Raw genomic sequence first — 21,529 nt, 5'->3', positions numbered from 1 at the left:
ATATTGGATATGATGATCCTTATTATTACAACCATGATCCAGAGGCGGTTATTGATGAAGATTGTTCCAAGGAAGAGATGGATTGCACTGGACCTCAACACTTAAAAAAAAAATGTCCCAGAAACTTCTCCAGACGTGTCATCCTTGCCTTCAGCGGTCAGACTTCTTTAATCCTGGCAGAAGCATAGTTGGATAAGGATAACCATGCAGTCAGGCCCTCTCATCCAGATTGACATTTGTCAACCAGTTCCAAGAACTGTCAGTCATGACCCTTACTCCTCCGGACACTTGTCAAAATTGTCACAGCCCCTACAGACCTTTGGAGAAGCTTATCATCTTCTGAATGTAAATTATTTCTGTAAGATATTACATATAAATAGGACTCTTATATCTTTGTATTGGGCAGAAGAGAGAAAATTCTATGAGTCCCATACCTTTCCTCAACTCAATTCCCAAAATGTCTCCATTGACATTAGCTATTTTTCTTCTACTATCCATCTGGACATTCATACACATCCTATCACGGCCAAAGGACCACAAAAATCAGCCTAAACTCCCACCGGGCCCTCGTTCCTTACCAATCATCGGTAGCCTTCACATGCTAGGTAGTCTCCCACACCGTGCCCTCCATAGCTTAGCCAAAAAATATGGACCCATCATGTCATTACGGCTTGGCCATGTACCAACTATTGTGGTCTCATCTCCTCAAGCTGCTGAGCTATTTTTAAAGACCCATGACACCATTTTTGCTAGCCGACCTAAACTCCAAGTCTCTGAGTACTTGTCTTATGGTACCAAGGGCATGGCTTTCTCCGAGTATGGTTCATATTGGCGCAACATTAGGAAACTATGTACGTTGCAACTTCTTAGTGTTTCAAAAATAGATTCATTTGCACCTATGAGGAAGGAGGAGGTAGGATCACTGGTGCAGTCACTGAAAAAAGCTGCGGCGGCGCATGAGGTCGTGGACCTAAGTGGGAAAGTGTGTGAACTTAATGAGGAAACTACATGTAGAATGATATTTGGGCGAAGTAGTGATGATAGATTCGACTTGAAAACACTTATTGCGGAGGTCTTTAACTTGGCGGGGGCTTTCAATCTTGCTGATTATGTGCCTTACCTTGGGGCACTTGATCTACAGGTACGTAAGTTTCTATGGATTCAACTTTATCCGAGGCTTATTAAATCTTTATGATTAGCTGAAGTGACCATGGTATTTGGAGGAGGATTATGAAGTTTGGCTTGATTTGCTAGCTCTTAATCTTTGCCCTCCTCCATATATAGCCAAATCCAATATCCGATAGGTCTATTATTTATTTATTTATTTATTTTGTTGGAAAAGTTAAAGGATGTGTTTAGCAAATAATTTTAGAATTTCTTTATAGGAAAAGAAAAATGCAACTGAGTCTTTTTGAAAGTGTTTTATATTTTTTTTTATAAAAGTAATATCAAAATTTTTTTAAAATAATATAATGACTATTTAAAAAATAAAAAATAAATAAATACTTAGATGTGCTCCCCAGATCCTGCATCTTGGACCCTCCCCCAGATCCGGCATCTTGAGCCCACTTCCCCTGATGATATATTTTTCTATTTAAACTTTGTGGTTGTGGTATAAGAAAAATAAGACATGTTTAAATCTAAGATTTCAAATCTCCGTAAAATCACCAACATTCGGTGGCCTAGTTAGTAAGAAACCGAGCCGGTAAGTCTCAGGACATAGGTTCGAGCCTCAATAATCAATTGTGTGTTGGTGTTTCTTATATCTCATCTTCATCCCAAACGGTCCAAAAGAATAATAAGTGAGTTTTTCACCGATCGGAAATATAGGTCTCATCCGGAGTAGAAAGGGTGCTACTATGGTTACACCCAAGTGAGGAAGCTACACTGGTCGCCCCCTCTATCCATTTTTTTACCAAAAAAAAAAAAAAAAAAATCTCCGTAAAATCTTTGCATAACACGGCCACCTTGAAAATCACATGGCTATTCATTTGATATATATATATATATATATATATATATTTTTTGCATTATCATTTTGTACTCTATCATGATTAGGGCTGTCCAAGGACCCGCCGGAACCGACCCACTCGCTGCTGCCGACCGAACCGACTGCTCCGCCGGTCGGCGACGGATTTCATTCTCCAAAACCCGAGATCAACGAGTCGGAGATCGGATCTCCTCCTCTCAAATCCGAGAAACCCGATCCGACCGACCCATCATATTCCCTGCGAGTTTTGAGATTTTTTTGGGTAGATCCGGCGAGTTTTGAGTTTTCTTTGGGAATATTTAAGCTAGATCCGGCGATATGTCGCTAGATCTAGCCAAGATCTTGTCGAAAATGGCCAAGATCTCGCTGGATTTGGCGAGATATGGCCGAATTTCTACTGTTATTCAAAATTCCTCGTCGGATTCTGCCGTTTTTCATATTTTCTTGGCCGGATTCTCGCCGTTTTCCAAAAAATCAACCCCGACTGAGACCTGACCACTTTCCGGCAAGAACCGTCCGATCTGATCCGATTTTCTGACTAGTTGGCGGCGGGTCTGAGAAATTGGAACCCGACTTGGTCGGGTCGGTCGCGGGTTGGGCACAAACCCGACCCGGACCAACCCGTGGACACCCCTAGACATGATGAAAAATTAAATAATTAATTACTATTATAAATAATTAAGACACTAATAAAAATAATAACTAAGACAAACTATAATATTAATATTAATATTATTATTAATAAGAAGGTGAAACAATAATTATGAAAGAATTATCTAAAATATAGTTTGGATTTTTTTTTTTAATTTACGTACACCTCAAATTGCAATTTTGCTGAATGTATTTTTAATAATTTTTACCAAATATTCTACTTTTTAAAAAGTCTAATTTCATAGTGTACTTAAAAATCACTAATTTTTCAAAACGCACAATTTCAAAAAGTCACTTTGATGCTTCATGCTTCTGATGAAGAAATAAAAAACTCAAATCCTCTCCCTAATTATTGAATTATTAGAAAAAAGATATAACAGACCTTAATGATTAGGATTGCATTTTGCATGAATTACGTGGATCTGGTATGCCATTTTCATGTTCATGCTCAAGCTGGTTTCCCTTTGTATCGAATAATTCTTCATTTAAAAAAAATTCCAATACAAAAATTCAATTAAGGAATTGAGGTGACAATTTGGTTACGTCTAGTATTGAGTAACTGATGTAGCACCATTTACATGGATGTATAGTTACCACATCAATTCGATAGGTATATTTTTAGTAAAATTTGCGAAATGGTATCGTTAGCATAGTGATTTTCAAGCTATTTATTTCTATCAGGGATTGACACGACGCATGAAGAAATGTAGCAAGGCTTTGGACGTAGTCTTGGAGAATATCATCAAGGAGCATGAAAAAATTCCTAGTAGTGGTCAACAAGATCGTGAAACAGACTTTATAGACACGCTGCTTTCTTTGATGAACCAACCCATGAATCCTCGTGATGAGCAAGTATACATTATTGATCGAACAAATATCAAGGCTATCATACTAGACATGATTTCGGGTGCATATGACACTTCAGTTGCTGCGATTGAGTGGACATTTTCTGAACTCTTGAGGTATCCACGAGTGATGAAACATGTACAGGAGGAGCTAGAATGTGTAGTTGGAATGAATCGGATGGTGGAGGAGACTGATTTGGCAAAATTACCATACTTGGATATGGTGGTGAAGGAAAGTTTAAGACTACATCCTGTTGGACCATTACTAGTCCCACGTGAATCCATGGAGGACATTGAGGTCAATGGATATTATGTCCCTAAGAAATCACGAATAATAATAAATTTTTGGGCTATTGGACGAGATCCTTGTGTGTGGTCTGATAATGTGGAAGAATTTTACCCCGAAAGGTTCATAAATAGTAATATAGACCTTAAAGGACGTGATTTTCAGCTTATCCCATTTGGGTCTGGTCGCAGAGGGTGCCCTGGAATGAATCTAGGCCTTACAACTGTTAAATATGTTCTAGCTCAATTACTACATTGCTTTCATTGGATGCTCCCTAGTGGCATATTGCCTAATAAGTTGGACATGAGTGAGTCATTTGGGCTATCGATACGAAGAGCCAAACATTTGTCTGCCATGCCAACTTATCGCTTACTTGGTTAAATCTATAAGGCATGTTCAATGAAATCTGAGAAATAAATGCCATGTTTCGTTCATGAGAAACATGGTATATTTTGTTTTTATTTTCCGTTTTTGGTGGGACCTATCAATAAAAAAAACTTGTTTAATTTGTTTTTAGTTCTTATTTTCGTTTTCAATACCCAAAATATGTGTGTATGAAAACAAAAAAATAAAAACTTTTTAGCATTTTTTTTCCAGCAAAAATGAGTATGATGACACTCTCCTAATAAAAAACTGAAAATGGGTGCAGTCCACTGCTATGACCTGTCTCACTCAAGTCAACTTTGTAAGTGAAAAAATTAGATTTAAAAAAAAAAAAAAAAAAAAATGAACCAACTGAAAAACGGGTATGTCAATGTTTTTCTTCTCAAATCCTGTATTTAAAACAGGTACCAAACAAAGGCAAAAAAGAAAATGGATTCTTTCTCCTAAATTCAGATTCAGAAAATGAACTCATTTTCAAAAATGAAAACAAAATACAATATATTTTTTAGAACCAAGCAGGGCTCAAGTCTCTGTAAAAATATGCATATGGACATGGCCGAATGGAAAAACACAAGGCCATACAATCTCTTATTAAGAGAGATGGCCATACAATCTCTTTTTTCAACTTTCTAGTATTTTATTGTTTTGATGCTCGACACTTATTTTACTTATTTTAATCTATATATATATATATATATATATAAAACCGAAGTCTCTGCTAGCACCACAATTTTTCACGTCAGCACAATACAATATTTAAAAAATTAAATTAAAAACACTATTTTCAAAACCTAATTCTTATCTCTTTATTTATTTTTTTTATTTTTAATTTTCTTTTTTTATAGTTTCTCTGTAGGCATTGATCTATGAGCCTTTTAATTCTAGATATAAATTCAAAATTCATTAGGAATTTTAAATTCTGATTCTTTGAGATTGTGTATTTGAAACTTTAGTGGAAATTGAGCTATGGGTTTGAATTTTTTATGATTTATATGTTAGATATTGGGATTGATATTGATGGTGAGATAGGTTTATATAGTAGAAAGGAGATTAATTGAATCACAATGGTATTTGAGATTAGAGTTTGTGAATTTGGGTCTAATTTGTGCGTTATGACTTATGAGCTTTTGGAATGTTGGTAATAATGTTTTCATTGTCATAAAGCAAACAAGGTGTGGCCTTTATGTGTTATGTGGAATATCCTACATTTGTAATCAAAGAACATGTTTTTTTAATTTATTTTTTATTTATTTTTATTTTTTAACTATTTGTAATAGTTACTTAACTGATTATCCCGTGCATCGCACGGGTTAGCGACTAGTTAGAGTAATGATTATTATATAATGGTTACTACACATTACTATACATAGATCGACTGAAATCGTGTTTTAAAAACACCGTTTTACAATTTTATAATTATAATTGAAATCATGTTTTTGAGTGTGTAGGGAAGTGATTATTGGGAGGGAGGAAAATAAAGGAAAGAAAAGTGAAGAGACTACATCATTTATGCTTGTTAGTGGTTCCGGGCATTTTTCACTCGGTCCCACCAAAATATAATTTCTTCAGTTTGGAGAGAAATCATGAGAAAAAAGTAATTGTACAACCCAAATGAGAATTTCGCCCTTGCTTCTTCTCTCAGCCGTTTGCTTCTAACTCAAAAAAATAAAAAATAAATAAATAAATAAATAAAATGCTTCAGCTACAGATTTGTCTAATTCCTTTCTTCTCTCAACAATAACTTCTTCTCACCCTTTATTCAACATAGAAAATAATTAAAAAGACAAAAATGATTCAAGCATCATTGGCCGGTGTTGAAAATAGAAATACATGAGACTTCCTGAGCATCTGAGATTAGAAAATCTAGCATTTAGTTGACATGCAACAGTCCAAGGTAAGAATTGTGAAAGTGAAGGGGAAAGAGGGAAGTGACGAAAACAAAAAGAAGAAGAGGAAGATTCAATAGGGAGAGGAATTAGTGAGAGATGATTTAATGAGACAATATAGGATAAGGGAGAGAGAGAATAATGAAAATAATATGGGTGGTAGTGAGATTGAAGAGACTTTTTTTTTTTTTTTTTTAAATTGTATATTTTCTCTTAACAAAACTTAAATATAGTACCTTATATCCTTTTACTTAGGTTCCCATTAAAAGAAAGCCATGTGTTACTTAACATCTATTTCATTTACATGGTTGATTTGGGCTCTATTTTGCCAAAAAAAGAAAAAGAAGAAGAAGAGATTTGGGCTCTAAGTCTGATTTGGATGTTTAGCGAGTGTGTTATAGAGGTGTAGAATTTGGAAGTTCTTCATAAATTTCTGCCATTATTGAAGTGAAAGAAACTTCTTTTCTTATTGAAGTTTGAACTCACAAAGTTCTGGGCTATGCATGTCTGATTTGGATGATGGAGTTGCAGAGCCTATTTTTCATTATCTCTATTTTGTAGCAAATGAAAGAGATGAGTTTTCTTCCAGGAGATTAAAATATGCTGTATTTAAGTTAATGCCATTTAGATATTTCATTAAGTAGACACATAGCATAATTTTAAGAGAGAAATCTAAGAACATGATATTAGGTATTTGGTATATTGTATCTAAAATTTTGCCAAAAATCTATATTTTTAATGAGCCCCCAATAGGTGGGTTTTTATTATTATTATTATTAATTATTTTAAGATGCCTAACAATTTTTTTTTTTTTATAAAGAAAATGAGATCATGAATATAAAGTATTTTTCATTTTAAATAATTGTATTTATAAGGACATTACATCTTTTATTTTATGTAATAAGAGCGTAATAATAAATTTGAATAAATTACATTTTTTATCGTCTCACTTTTCTCCTCAACCATATAAAGGATTTTTCTAACCTTCCACTTTTCCATCCTCCCAACCAAACACACATGAGAGAAAATTAATATTTTCTATCTTCCCATAATTTTTTATCTCCTCATTTTCCATTTTGCAACCAAACAATGCCTTAGCCTATTAATTAATTAACGAATCTCTTCACACCCATCGAGGGTGGTATTACATGTATCCACCATCTCACAAAGAGGTGGATACATGATAGATTTACTCTGCTCATCCACTTCCATAGACTATGGTAATTGCAATTTACAACACATATATACCAACATATGGTTCAATAAATTAGGGTGCATATATATATATATATATATATATATACACACACAGAAGGTTGAGTTCAAGTTATACCTAGTATAACTTTAAGCACTACTACACCACTTAATATTGTTTAATAAGATGTCAATTTTGACAAATCCATTGTTGGATTATATTATCTTCTTATATTCTCCATGCTTGCAAAATTACAATGTGATCGAATATCAATAGTCATGTCATCAATTAATTATTTAAATTCAAGTTTTTGTAGTTTAAAATAACGCATAAATAATGAGTTTATAGATGAAATGGTAAATAACATCCAATTAGCATAAAAATTGACACGCATGTTAAGAACATATAGAATATGTAATCAAACAATAAGATTTCCAAAATACAAATTTAATAACAAATTATTAAATGGTGTAACAACAAATATAATTTGAACTCAACTCATATATATATATATATATATATATAAAAGATCTATAGCCAGGGCATTTTTTACACGTATTCTAAATTATTACCTATTTTATTATAGTTTTTGAAAAACGTGTTTTGTTAATTTTCCAACCTCTCTAGAACACTATGCTACCAATTTGGTGTACGCAGTGTTTCTATCTTCCCATAAAAAAATAATAAATAAAAAAACCATAGTGTATACGGTGAACAATTATGGATATGATAATATATGAAATTTTGGGTGAACATGTATACATAATAAATCGAACAAATATCAAGGCTATCATAATAGACATGATTTTGGGTGCATATGACACTTTAGCCACTGCAATTGAGTGACCTTTTCCTAACTCTTGAGGCATCCACAAGTAATTAAACGTGTACAAGAAGAGCTAGAAGGTGTAGTTGGAATGAAAAAAATGGTGGAGGAGACAGATATAGATACTTTAACATACTTGGATGTGGTGGTGAAGGAAAGCTTAAGACTACATCTTGTTGCACCATTACTAGTCCCACATGAATCTATGGAGGACACTGAGATCAATGGATATTATGTATCCAAGAAATCAAGATTAATAGTAAATTTTTGGGCTATTAGACAAGATCTTGATTCATGGTCAAATAATGTAGAAGAATTTTACCTTGAAAGGCTTATGAATAATAATATATACTTTAGGGACATGATTTCCAACTCATCCCATTTGGGTCTGGTCGTAGAGGGTGCCCTGGAATAAATTAGGCCTTACCATTGTCAAATATGTTCTAGCTTAATTATTGCATTACTTTCACTGGGTGCTCCCCCTTGACATATTGCCTAATGACTTAGACATGAGTGATAAGTTTGGGCTAGTAATGCAGAAAGCCAAGCACTTGTCTACCATGCCAACTTATCGCATACTTGGTTAAATCTGTAAGAGAATTACGAAATAACCTTTAGGGAAATTTTACTTATTTAGTTTTGGTTTGCTCTTCTAGTTGATTGTAATATGTCCTCTCTCTCTGTACTTTAAAATTTAGAAGTTTATGTGGAAAGAAAAAAGGATGTGTAGTATGTTGTGATTGATGAAGTATATAATAGAACGTTAAGAGTAAGCCAGAGGATTCTTCCCACTTTTTGATTCTTATCACAATAGCGTTGCTCCAAAAAGGTATGAAGAGAGCTATTAGTATTATTAGACAAATCTTTGAGCGATAATGTTGTTTCAGTGGGAAATATATGTCTTAATTCAATGACTTCCATCTTAGAGTGGAGTCGCCGGTAGTGTGGTTCCCGTAGAGTTTTTGGGGTTTTTAATCAAATTTAGTTAAAAAAAATCAAATAAACAAACAAATAATATAATGATGTGGAAATTGTGAAATACTCAAAACTTATGTGGCAAGCTTTCATGAAATCAAAAAAAAGTCAGATGTTTTGATTTTATAATATAATAGATAAGCGTCAAAATTAATTTTTGTGATTTATGACAAGTCAAAATTTATAATATTTATAGCATTAGCTTTTATTTTTTAAATATTTTATAAAAAATATAATTTTTATTAGTTAATATTTTGAATTTCATTAATATATCTTTATTATTTAAAATTTGGGAATTGGGAGCTGGGACCTTAGGCGATTGCCTAAAACTCAGTTAATGGTTAGCCCAGCTCTAAACATACAAATGTGGATTTTATAGTGTATATAGATGAGTGTCAAAATTAATTTTTTGTGATTTGTGACATGTCAAAATTTATAGTGTTTCTAGCATTAGCTTTCATTTAAAAAAAAAAATATTTTATTAGTTAATATTTTGAATTTAATTAATATATCTTTATTTTTAAAAATTTAGGAATCGGGAGCTTGGACCTTAGGCGATTGCCTAAAACTTGGTTAATGGTTGGGCCAGCTTGAAATATACAAATGTGACTTTTTATATTTTAGATTATTTGTTTCTTTGTTTTGTTTTGTTTTGGTTTTGTTTTCTTTGTTTTGGGGTTTTTTTTCTTTGTTTATTTATTTATTTTTAGAAACAAGCATATACATAGGGGAGAGGAAACTAAGTTTTAATACAACGACACACCATAAAACTCTATTCAAAAGTCATGAAAACAGGGACATGTAATGCGATCTTTTGCTTTTAATTTTTTTTATAAGTGATAGCTATCCTAGAGGGAGAGGATAGATTTCAGATTTGGCTTAAACAGTGGCAGAGTCTGGAAGTTTTTTTTGGGGGGGGGGGACTAAAAATAATCAAATTCTCAAGTAATAAAAAAAAAAATTATGATGCAAAACAAGTACTTTATTTTGTAAATTAAAAACTTAATATAGTTCAACAATCACTTAAAAACTCATTCGTTAATCTTGTATTTTATTTTTATATAGCCTAGTTTTGAGATGACTCGATAGATTTCATTGAATTGATTAAAATAATACTCTCGTATTGGTGGTCTTTCTAGAGTCTCATTTTAAGAAAGCAATATTTATTTGTTGAGGTTCACATCTTTGAGCCATTTTAGGGGGTTCAACATTTAGAAAAAAATATTGAGTAGTAGTTTCTGAGTTGTGAACATTTTTTTTCTTCTTAAAATATACATCAATTACTAATCATGTTCACATAATTATCCAAATGTGTAAAACTATGTAAAACATTTTTTGTGTAACAAGTTAAACCCATATATCTTATTATATGTTAGGACAAATTACAACTTACCCAGCTGTAGTTAGGCTGGAAATTAAGTTGCATACTTGTTGTTCGAAATTTGACACTTTACCCACCTGAGGTTAGCTTAGTTACGCTCTATTTGTTTAGGCAAAAATATTTTCAAGAAAATGAGTCATTTTCTAAAAAGTATTTTTCGTAAAACTATTTCATTTTCCTATGTTTGGTGATTACCTTAAATGAGTTGTAAAACAATCTTCTAACTTTCCTTATTTAACTTGCTGTGAGATAGAGTTGTTTTAAAAATTACAAAAAAAATTAATGGAAAACAATCTCTAAAAATAAGCCATACTTTTTTTATTGACTAAAAATAGTTTTCCTTTGACTTATTATTTTTTTTATACTACCAAATATTGGAAAACACGAAAATTATCTTTACAGAAGGTTTTCCATGAAAAAAAACAAAGTGTTAAAGTTTCGTAACTCATATTTGTGAAAAACAGGGTTAAATATGTAATTTAGTTATATTTTTATGTCTTTTTTTTCCAAAAACACAAAAAACATAAAAATACAATATTAAAAAAGATAAAAAAAAATCCAGTGGAACATTTGCGTTATAAGATTTCAAATCACAGGTAGGCAATTTAAATTTCAATCAAATTTTAAGTGGATAAAGTGTCAAATTTCAAATTATAATTAGACAACTTAAAGCTATCATCAAATACATAAATATCTAGGTGGTGTTTGGTACACCCACTCAGATACACATTTTTAGTTTTTAAACAACATTACACATATTTTCATATATTTTTTCACTCACTCATATTTCCACATATGTTTTTAAATAACAAAACACATGTACCAAACACCCCTTATTCACTTAGGAAGTGCTGTACAACACTAAAAAGTAACTTGATTTTTGTCCGCACATTGTAGTATTTTTATAAGAGAATTTTAATTTATAGTATCCGCTCTTAATAATTTTTTTATCAAATCAAGACACTAATCAATTTTTAGTATAAGCAAAAATCAAACCCCAAATCGCTTTTACATCAATAAAAAAAGTTTAGGAGTTTGGCTATGCGAACTCACCCCTTTAAAGTAGCTTCTAGAGCGTTCACAGTCCACTGTAACTCACAAGTGAAAACAAATATCAGTTGTTTATTCTAATATCAAATAAAATAATATTTTTCTCATTTACTTTTCCTTTTTTCTCTTTTTTTCTTTCACTCTCTGGTTCGTCTGCTCACCTCTTTCTCTCTTTTTCTATTTTCTTTCTTTTTCTTTCTTCTCTCTCCTATCTCTCTATCTCTCCATCTCTGGTGGGTTTGGAGGTGGTAGTTGATTTTGGGGGGTTTTGGATGTGGTGGAGATGGTGATTGATTTTGGGTTGTGGCTGTGAGTTTTGTGACTTACTATTATTAAAGACAATATAAAGTGGCACAACAACAAGATACCCAGAGCGCGAGATAAAGAGAAAAAGAGAGATACCGGTGGTTGCCGCCAGCATGGACTAGAGCAAGAGCCGGAGCCGAGCAGACGACATATCGGACTCACCGAGTGGCAACTGGCGGTGCTATGGTCTATGGGGTACACACATACTAATCATACGACACAGGTTTGTTTTGTTCTTTTAGTTTTTCTTTTTTCATCTTTGATTTAGAATTTATTAAAAGGAAAAATGGGGTTTTGTTAGTGTCCGGAAAGGCATGGGCTGAGCAATGTGCCAATGGATTGATTTGGTTTGTGTATATATATGGATTGATTTTGTTTTGTACAATATTCTTTTATGATTTTTCTGTGTTTGATTTTTGGGTTTGTATGATTTTTTTGGGTTTGTGCTCGTGTTCTTGATGGGTTTGTGTGATTTTCTGGGTTTGTTTGATTTTCTGGATCTAACGTGGCATTTATTTTGAGAGTAAATAGATTATGTTTGTTATTGTGTTATTTGTCTTTGTGATCTTGTGTTAATGTTTAAATTTGAGTTTGTGTTTTTCGTGTTTGGTTTTCTGTCTGTGCTTTATCTTCCTGTGAAGATGTTTAAATCTTTAAATATGTGATGGTATTTGAGTTTGTGTTATTGTGTTACGTGTTCTTGATCAAAATGAATTAGAGCTAAATTTAGGTATTTTATTGTTTTTAATTTGGTTTTTTCTTTTTTAATTTCGTTAAAATTGATTAATAAATTTGTTTATGTTTAGAAACTGACATGACATTTTTTTAAATGTTAATTATAATTTTTTATTATTTTTTAATTAGTTATGTTAGTGTTTAATATGCCAGCGTTGTACTTAATTTATCATCTAAGTAATTTTTGTTAGTAGGCTAACGAAAAAGACCAAAATAAAATGCGTTTTTTTATTTTAGAGACTAAAAATAATAAAATAGAAACAGTAATTTGCATGATGGTATGGGTGTGTAAAAAAAGAAAAATTAAAAATTATGTTGGGATTTTCTATTATTAGAATAGTAAAATATTTAAGACTTCAATTCTAAAATTTGAAGGGCAGGTGACTGCCGACTGGCGAGATTGGGTTGACAATATGGTGGGACTTTTTGTTGAATTTGGCCACACAATTATTCTACCCATCCGGAGTCAATGAAGCCGGTTTGGGCCAAAAAAAAAAAAAAAAAGGTATGTTTTGGTATTGGTTACCGATATTTTATTATTGAATTAATAAATATTTTATATAATTTATTAAGAATATTAAAAATTGTAATTAAGTCCATCCCCAATTTATTTTTGATGATCAAGACCATCTCAAATTAATATGTTCAGCTCCAGCCAAGCGTTAAAACTCAATATAAAATTATAAATATATATATTAGCTACTACTTCGAGCATGAAAAAATAAAATAAATTAAAATTAAATTAAAAATTAGCAAAAAAGTGAACGAAAAAATAAAATTTAAAATCAAAACTTATAATTAGTAACTTATATATTTGCCACCTGGAAGGTTAACAAGCCACATAATTTCAACTATTTGGTGGGTAGACTGTCACCTACTAAGAAAGAGACGATGAAGACACAGACTCATAGACATAGTTGCGAAGGCCTCTTCAGTCCCTACCTTTCCTCAACTCGATTCCCAAAATGTCTCCATTGACATTAGCTATTTTCCTTCTACTATCCATCTGGACATTCATACACATCCTATCACGGCCGAAGAACCACAAAAATCAGCCTAAACTCCCACCGGGCCCTCGTTCCTTACCAATCATCGGTAACCTTCACATGCTAGGTAGTCTCCCACACCGAGCCCTCCATAGCTTAGCCAAAAAATATGGACCCATCATGTCATTACGGCTTGGCAATGTACCAACTATTGTGGTCTCATCTCCTCAAGCTGCTGAGCTATTTTTAAAGACCCATGACACCATTTTTGCTAGCCGACCAAAACTCCAAGTCTCTGAGTACTTGTCTTATGGTACCAAGGGCATGGCTTTCTCCGAGTATGGTTCATATTGGCGCAACATTAGGAAACTATGTACGTTGCAACTTCTTAGTGTTTCAAAAATAGATTCATTTGCACCTATGAGGAAGGAGGAGGTAGGATCACTGGTGCAGTCACTGAAAAAAGCTGCGGCGGCGCATGAGGTCGTGGACGTTAGTGGGAAAGTGTGTGAACTTAATGAGGAAACTACATGTAGAATGATATTTGGGCGAAGTAGTAATGATAGATTCGACTTGAAAACGCTTATTGAGGAGGTCTTGAGCTTGACGGGGGCTTTCAATTTAGCTGATTATGTGCCTTACCTTGGGGCATTTGATCTTCAGGTATGTAAGTTTCTATTGATTCAACTTTATCCGAGTCTTATTAAATCTTTATGATTAGCTGAAGTGACCATGGTATTTGGAGGAGGATTATGAAGTTTGGCTTGATTTGCTAGCTCTTAATCTTTGCCCTCTTCCATATATAGCCAAATCCAAAATCCGATTGGTCTATTATTTATTTATTTATTTTGTTGGAAAAGTTAAAGGATGTGTTTAGCAAATAATTTTGGAATTTCTTTATAGGAAAAGAAAAATGCATCTAGTGTTTTTGACAGTGTTTTATATTTTTTTTATAAAAGTAATATCAAAATTTTTCTAAAATAATATAAGGGCTATTTAAAAATATATATATTTTGAAATACTTAGATATGCTCCCCAGATCCTGCATCTTGAACCCTCCCCCAGATCTGGCATCTTGAGCCCACTTCCCCTGATGATATATTTTTCTATTTAAACTTTATGGTTGTGGTATAAGAAAAATAAGACATGTTTAAATCTAAGATTTTAAGAGTCCGTTTGGTACATGTGTTTAAAAATTAAAAATTATAGAAATACGTGTGGGTAAAAAGGTAAATATAAATAGGTGTAATGTTATTTAAAAATTGAAAATGATTGTTTGAAAACACCAACCAAACACCGCCGAAATCTTCGTAAAATTTTGCATAACACGGCCGCCTTCACATGGTTAATCATATCTAGTATTATATTGTTTTGTCTCTTTCTCAACAATTCTTTTACTCTTTTTTTTTCTTCTCATTTTAATTCCTTACACTTTAATAAGTAATAAACTAATCTTATCTTCTACCACCCTATTCCAATTCCACAAGACTACAACATTTGCAATTGACAGAGCATATATGCCCAAATGGTTCAATAAATTTGGGTCCCACACATTTGGACTTCAATGCCACACATATTTATGGAGCAAAAAATACCACACGCTTCACACATGCTTTGTCACCATTGTTTTATTTGACATAATGTGCTTAGTAGCTCGTTATTATAACATAAACTCACAATATTTTCTTCATCACTCAGTTTATCACATAAGACAGTTGTGACAAAATTTATAGTATTGACATTATTGTGGAGTAAGTGATAATTCTTAGAGAAAAAAAAAAAAAAAAAAAAAAGAAGAAAAGAACTGATTATTCTGATTTCAAGCTACCGTATCATAAGATGAACATGGCGTTATCCTTCATATTTTATATTTGAAAAATGCTAGATCACAACTATATGTACAATTTTTTTGCATAATTTTCTATGTGACAAGTTGTGAGAAATGGAGAAAAAATGATTGTTTCATGTCAATCCATATTTCTATCACTCACAACTCGCTAAGTGACAAGTTGTGGCAAAAATGATGTAGATAAATGTAGTCTTTGCATTGTCCTTTATATTTCTACTTTTATTATTGTTTTAAAATGTGGTTATATTCTTTCTAGAACACTACGCTATGAACGTTGCCTATGTAATGGCTAAAAGGATATAATCATCCACGTGATAATATACAAAAGTTAAATTTTGTATATTAAATTTATGAGTGATAAAGCATGAAACCTAGTTTATTTTTTTTATTAAAAAATTTAGAAGCACGGAACCTAATTGGTTGGAGAAAATATGGGTGGGTGAGGTGTCACCTACCTGTTGGTGGAGTGGATTTATTGTTGATAAGGTTTGTGGGTTTAATATTACTTCTGTACTTAGTGAGTATGTGGGTTTAATTTTTTTAAAGAGTACCTTTTTTTTCCAAAACTGATTTTATTAGAGTTTAGGTAAAACTTATATATTGTACATTAGATTTCCTAATTGAATTCACAGACTTAGTTGCATTAATCAATAAAAAAAAAGCATATAGTTTTATCTTTACCAAGAAAAATTAAATTCAATACAATAATAGAGATAGACTCCAAGATGGTTGTTTTTTTAGTAGTTGCCCCCTTTTTTTTTAATATAATGTGGTACAATATAAACTTGATTATTGGTATGCATTTTTTTTTTTTTTTTTTTTGCATTGTCATTTTGTACTCTGTCATGATGAAAAATTAAATAATTAATTACTATTATAAATAATTAAGACACTAATAAAAATAATAACTGAGACAAACTATAATATTAATACTAATATTATTATTAAAAAGAAGATGAAACCATAATTATGAAAGAATTACCTAATATATAGTTTGCATTTTTTTTTTTAATTTACACCTTAGACTGCAATTTTGCTAAATGCATTTTTAATAACTTTTACCAAACATTCTACTTTTTAAAAAGTCCAATTTCTTATTGTAATAAAATCACCAAATTTTCAAAACGCACAATTTCAAAAAGTCACTTTGATGCTTCATGCTTCTAATGAAGAAATAAAAAACTCAAATCCTCTTCCTAATTATTGAATTATTAGAAAAAAGATATAACAGACCTTAATGAGCAGGATTGCATTTTGCATGAATTAGGTGGATCTGGTATACCATTTTCATGTTCAAGCTCAAGCTGGTTTCCCTTTGTATTGAATAATTCTTCATTTTTTAAAAATTCCAATACAAAAATTCAATTAAGGAATTGAGGTGACAATTTGGTTACGTCTAGTATTGAGTAACTGATTTAGCACCATTTACATGGATGTATAGTTACCACATCAATTTGATAGGTATATTTTTAGTAAAATTTGCGAAATGGTATCGTTAGCATTGTGATTTTCAAGCTATTTATTTCTATCAGGGATTGACACGACGCATGAAGAAATGTAGCAAGGCTTTGGACATAGTCTTGGAGAATATCATCAAGGAGCATGAAAAAATTCCTAGTAGTGGTCAACAAGATCTTGAAACAGACTTTATAGACACGCTGCTTTCTTTGATGAACCAACCCATGAATCCTCATGATGAGCAAGTATATATTATTGATCGAACAAATATCAAGGCTATCATACTAGACATGATTTCGGGTGCATATGACACTTCAGTTGCTGCGATTGAGTGGACATTTTCTGAACTCTTGAGGTATCCACGAGTGATGAAACATGTACAGGAGGAGCTAGAATGTGTAGTTGGAATGAATCGGATGGTGGAGGAGACTGATTTGGCGAAATTACCATACTTGGATACGGTGGTGAAGGAAAGCTTACGACTTCATCCTGTTGGACCATTACTAGTCCCACATGAATCCATGGAGGACATTGAGGTCAATGGATATTATGTCCCCAAGAAATCACGAATAATAATAAATTTTTGGGCTATTGGACGAGATCCTTGTGTGTGGTCTGATAATATGGAAGAATTTTACCCGGAAAGGTTCATAAATAGTAATATAGACCTCAAAGGACGTGACTTTCAGCTTATCCCATTTGGGTCTGGTCGCAGAGGGTGCCCTGGAATGCATCTAGGCCTTACAACCGTTAAATATGTTCTAGCTCAATTACTACATTGCTTTCACTGGGTGCTCCCTAGTGGCATGTTGCCTAATGACTTGGACATGAGTGAGAAGTTTGGGCTATCGATGCGAAGAGCCAAGCACTTGTCTGCCATGCCAACTTATCGCCTACTTGCTTAAATCTATAAGGCATGTTCAATGAAATCTGAGAAATAAACGCCATGTTTGGTTCATGAGAAACATGGTGTATTTTGTTTTTATTTTCTGTTTTTGGTGGGACCTATCAATAAAAAAAAACTTGTTTAACTTGTTTTTAGTTCTTTTTTTCGTTTTCAATACCCAAAATATGTGTGTATGAAAACAAAAAAATAAAAACTTTTTAGCATTTTTTTTCCAGCAGAAATGAGTATGATGACATTCTCCTAATAAAAAACTGAAAATGGGTGCAGTCCACTGCTATGACCTGTCTCACTCAAGTCAACTTTGTAAGTGAAAAAAATTAGATTTAAAAAAAAAATATATATATATATATATATATATATGAAACACAGTTGAAATCGTGTTCATGATTTTCAATTATAATTGCAAAAACGTCAAAACAAACCTTGGCTATAAATTACTTTGGTTACTTAGAACTAACAAAAGTTACAAAACACCTTTGAAAATGATGCAACTTTAAGCACATCTGAAAAACTAGTAAGGATTTCCTTTAGACACTTTAAATTCAAAAGTTTAGAGAGCCAAGGGAGCTAGCGTGAAACTCCCCTGTTTCATGACTTTAAAATAGAGTATTTTTCCCTACTTTTGAAACTTTGCAGCAATAGCAACTTGTTGCCCATAAAACCCATGGATTAGCTAGCTGAGATTCCCTCAAAATTATTGATTTTCAATTAATGTAAAACACAAAAAGTTCCGTAAGACTTCTAATAAAAATTAGAAATAAAACACAAAAAGTTCCGTAAGACTTCTAATAAAAATTAGAAAAGAAAGAAAAAAAAAACTATCGTGAGTCCATAATTAAGTTATTAGTTTTTTTTTTTTCTTTCAAATAATATGTAAAACTTATCTTTTCTTATCAAAAAAAAAAAAAAAAAATTGTGATACTTATCTCTTGACTCTTAGTTAAAAATATCAAACTAATCTAAAAATCTAGTAAGAGGGGGCAAAATAAGCATTGGGTTGCTATATTAAAAGAGTTTGGGGGAAGGTCAGGGGGGCATTTGCCCCCTCTCGAGACCCCTTGGCTCCGCCCCTGTATATGAACCAAGTGAAAAACGGGTATGTCAATGTTTTTCTTCTCAAATCCTGTATTTAAAATAGGTGCCAAACAAAGGCAAAAAAGAAAATGGATTCTTTATCCTAAATTCAGATTCAGAAAATGAAAACAAAATACAATATATTTTTTAGAACCAAGCAGGGCCCAAGTCTCTGTAAAAATATGCATACGGACATGGCCGAATGGAAAAACACAAGGCCATACAATTTCTTTTTTCAACTTTCTAGTATTTTATTGTTTTGATGCTCGACACTTCTTTTACTTATTTTAATTAGAGTAATGATTATTATATAATGGTTGCCGCACACTACTATACATAGATTGACTGAAATTGTGTTTTAAAAACACTGTTTCACACTTTCATAATTATAATTGAAATCGTGTTTTTGAGTGTGTAGGGGAGTGATTATTGGGAGGAAGGAAAATAAAGGAAAGAAAAGTGAGGAGAAGACATCATTTATACTTGTTAGTGGTTTCGGGTATTTCCACTTAGTCCCACCAAAATATAATATCTTCAATTTGGAGAGAAATTATGAGAAAAAATAATTGCTTCTTCTCTCAGCCGTTTGCTTCTAAAAAAAAAAAATGCTTCAGCTACAAATTTGTCTAATTCCTTTCTTCTCTCAACAATAACTTCTTCTCACCCTTTATTCAACATAGAAAATAATTAAAAAGACAAAAATGATTCAAGTATCATTGGCCGGTGTTGAAAATAGAAATACATGGGACTTCCTGAGCATCTAAGATTAGAAAATCTAGCATTTAGTTGACATGCAACAGTCCAAGGTAAGAATTGTGAAAGTGAAGGGAGAAGAGGGAAGTGACAGAAAACAAAAAGAGGAAGAGGAAGATTCAATAGGGAGAGGAATTAGTGAGAGATGATTTAATGAGACAATATAGGATAAGGGAGAGAGAGAAAAATGAAAATAATATGGGTGGTAGTGAGACTGAAGAGACCTTTTTTTTTTTAATTGTATATTTTTTCTTGACAAAACTTAAATATAGTACCTTATATCCTTTTACTTAGGTTCCCATTAAAAGAAAGCCATGTGTTACTTAACATCTCTTTCATTTACATGGCTGATTTGGGCTCTATTTTACCAAAAAAAGAAAAAAGAAGAAGAAGAGATTTGGGCTCTAAGTCTGATTTGGATGTTTAGCGAGTGTGTTATAGAGGTGTAGAATTTGGAAGTTCTTCATAAATTTCTGCCATTATTGAAGTGAAAGAAACTTCTTTTCTTATTGAAGTTTGAACTCACAAAGTTCTGGGCTCTATGCATGTTTGATTTGGATGATGGAGTTGCGGAGCCTATTTTTCATTATCTCTATTTTGTAGCAAATGAAAGAGATGAGTTTTCTTCCGGGAGATTAAAATATGCTGTATCTAAGGTAATGTCATTTTGATATTTCATTAAGTAGACACATAGCATAATTTTAATAGGGAAATTTAAGAAACATGACATTAGGTATTTGGTATATTTTATTTAAAATTTTGCCAAAAATCTATATTTTTAATGAGCCCCCAATAGGTGGGTTATTTTTATTATTATTATTATTAATTATTTTATAATTTTTTTTAACATGCCTAACAAATTATTTTTTATTTTTATTTTTATTTTTTTTTATAAAGAAAATGAGATCATGAATATAAAGTATTTTTCATTTTAAATAATGTATTTGTAAAGACATTACATCTTTTATTTTATGTAATAAGAGCGTAATAATAAATTTGAATAAATTACATTTTTTATCGTCTTACTTTTCTCCTCAACCAAATAAAGGATTTTTCTAACCCTCCACTTTTCTATCCTCCCAACCAAACACACATGAGAGAAAATTAATATTTTCTATCTTCCCATAATTTTTTATCCCCTCATTTTCCATTTTGCAACCAAACAATGTCTTAACCTTTTAATTAATCAACGAATCTCTTCACACCCATCCAGGGTGGTATTACATGTATCCACCATCTCACAAAGAGGTGGATACATGATAGATTTACTTTGCTCATCCACTTCCATAGACTATGGTAATTGCAATTTACAACGCATATATACCAACATATGGTTCAATAAATAAGGGTACATAATATATATATATATAGAGGGTTGAGTTCAAGTTACACATAGTATAACTCTAAGCACTGTTACACCACTCAATATTTTTTAATAGGATGTCAATTTTGACAAATCCACTGTAGAATTATATTATCTTCTTATATTTTCCATGTTTGCAAAATTACAAGGTGATCGAATATCAATAGTCATGTTATTAATCAATTGTTTAAATTTAAGTTTTTGTAGTTTAAAATAACACCAAAAAAAAAAAAAAGAGTTTATAAATGAAATGATAAAAATAACATCCAATTAGCATAAAAATTGACACGCATGTTAAAAACATATAAAACATGTAATCTAACGATAAGATTTCCAAAATACAAATTTAATAACAAGTTATTGGATGGTGTAACATTACTTAGAGTTATAACAAGTGTAATTTGAACACAACTCATATATATATATATATATATATATGATCGATAACCAGGGCATTTTTTACACATATTCTAAATTATTACTTATTTTATTATAGTTTTTGAAAAACGTGTTTTGTTACTTTTTCAACCTGTCTAGAACACTATGCTACCAACTTGGTGTATGCAGTGCTTCTATCCTCCCATAAAAAAATAATATAAAGAAAAAACCATAGTGTATACGGTGATCAA

General features: G+C 31.8%; 1 protein-coding gene across 1 annotated transcript; it reads left to right on the top strand.

The window, feature by feature from the left end:
- The first annotated feature begins 398 nt into the window (after window positions 1-398).
- Window positions 399-17,844, top strand: LOC126701784 (cytochrome P450 CYP736A12-like). Its single transcript, XM_050400149.1, has 4 exons — window positions 399-1,141; window positions 3,323-4,145; window positions 13,570-14,159; window positions 16,878-17,844. Exons 1-4 carry the CDS (start codon window positions 422-424, stop codon window positions 17,706-17,708), a joined length of 2,964 nt encoding a protein of 987 aa, XP_050256106.1. The 5' UTR covers window positions 399-421; the 3' UTR covers window positions 17,709-17,844.
- The last annotated feature ends 3,685 nt before the right edge of the window (window positions 17,845-21,529 follow it).

The sequence above is a fragment of the Quercus robur genome, chromosome 10, assembly GCF_932294415.1.
Source record: "Quercus robur chromosome 10, dhQueRobu3.1, whole genome shotgun sequence".
In the NCBI taxonomy this organism is placed as follows: Eukaryota; Viridiplantae; Streptophyta; class Magnoliopsida; order Fagales; family Fagaceae; genus Quercus; species Quercus robur.
This window is presented reverse-complemented; position numbering and strand designations above follow the sequence as displayed.

Excerpts from the sequence above, each read along its gene's own strand:
- LOC126701784 (XM_050400149.1), top strand. The coding sequence starts at position 422 with ATGAGTCCCATACCTTTCCTCAACTCAATTCCCAAAATGTCTCCATTG. Across the intron at positions 1,142-3,322 it reads TTGGGGCACTTGATCTACAG|GGATTGACACGACGCATGAA; the intron begins GTACGTAAGTTT and ends TATTTCTATCAG. Across the intron at positions 4,146-13,569 it reads CATGCCAACTTATCGCTTAC|AACTCCCACCGGGCCCTCGT; the intron begins TTGGTTAAATCT and ends AAAATCAGCCTA.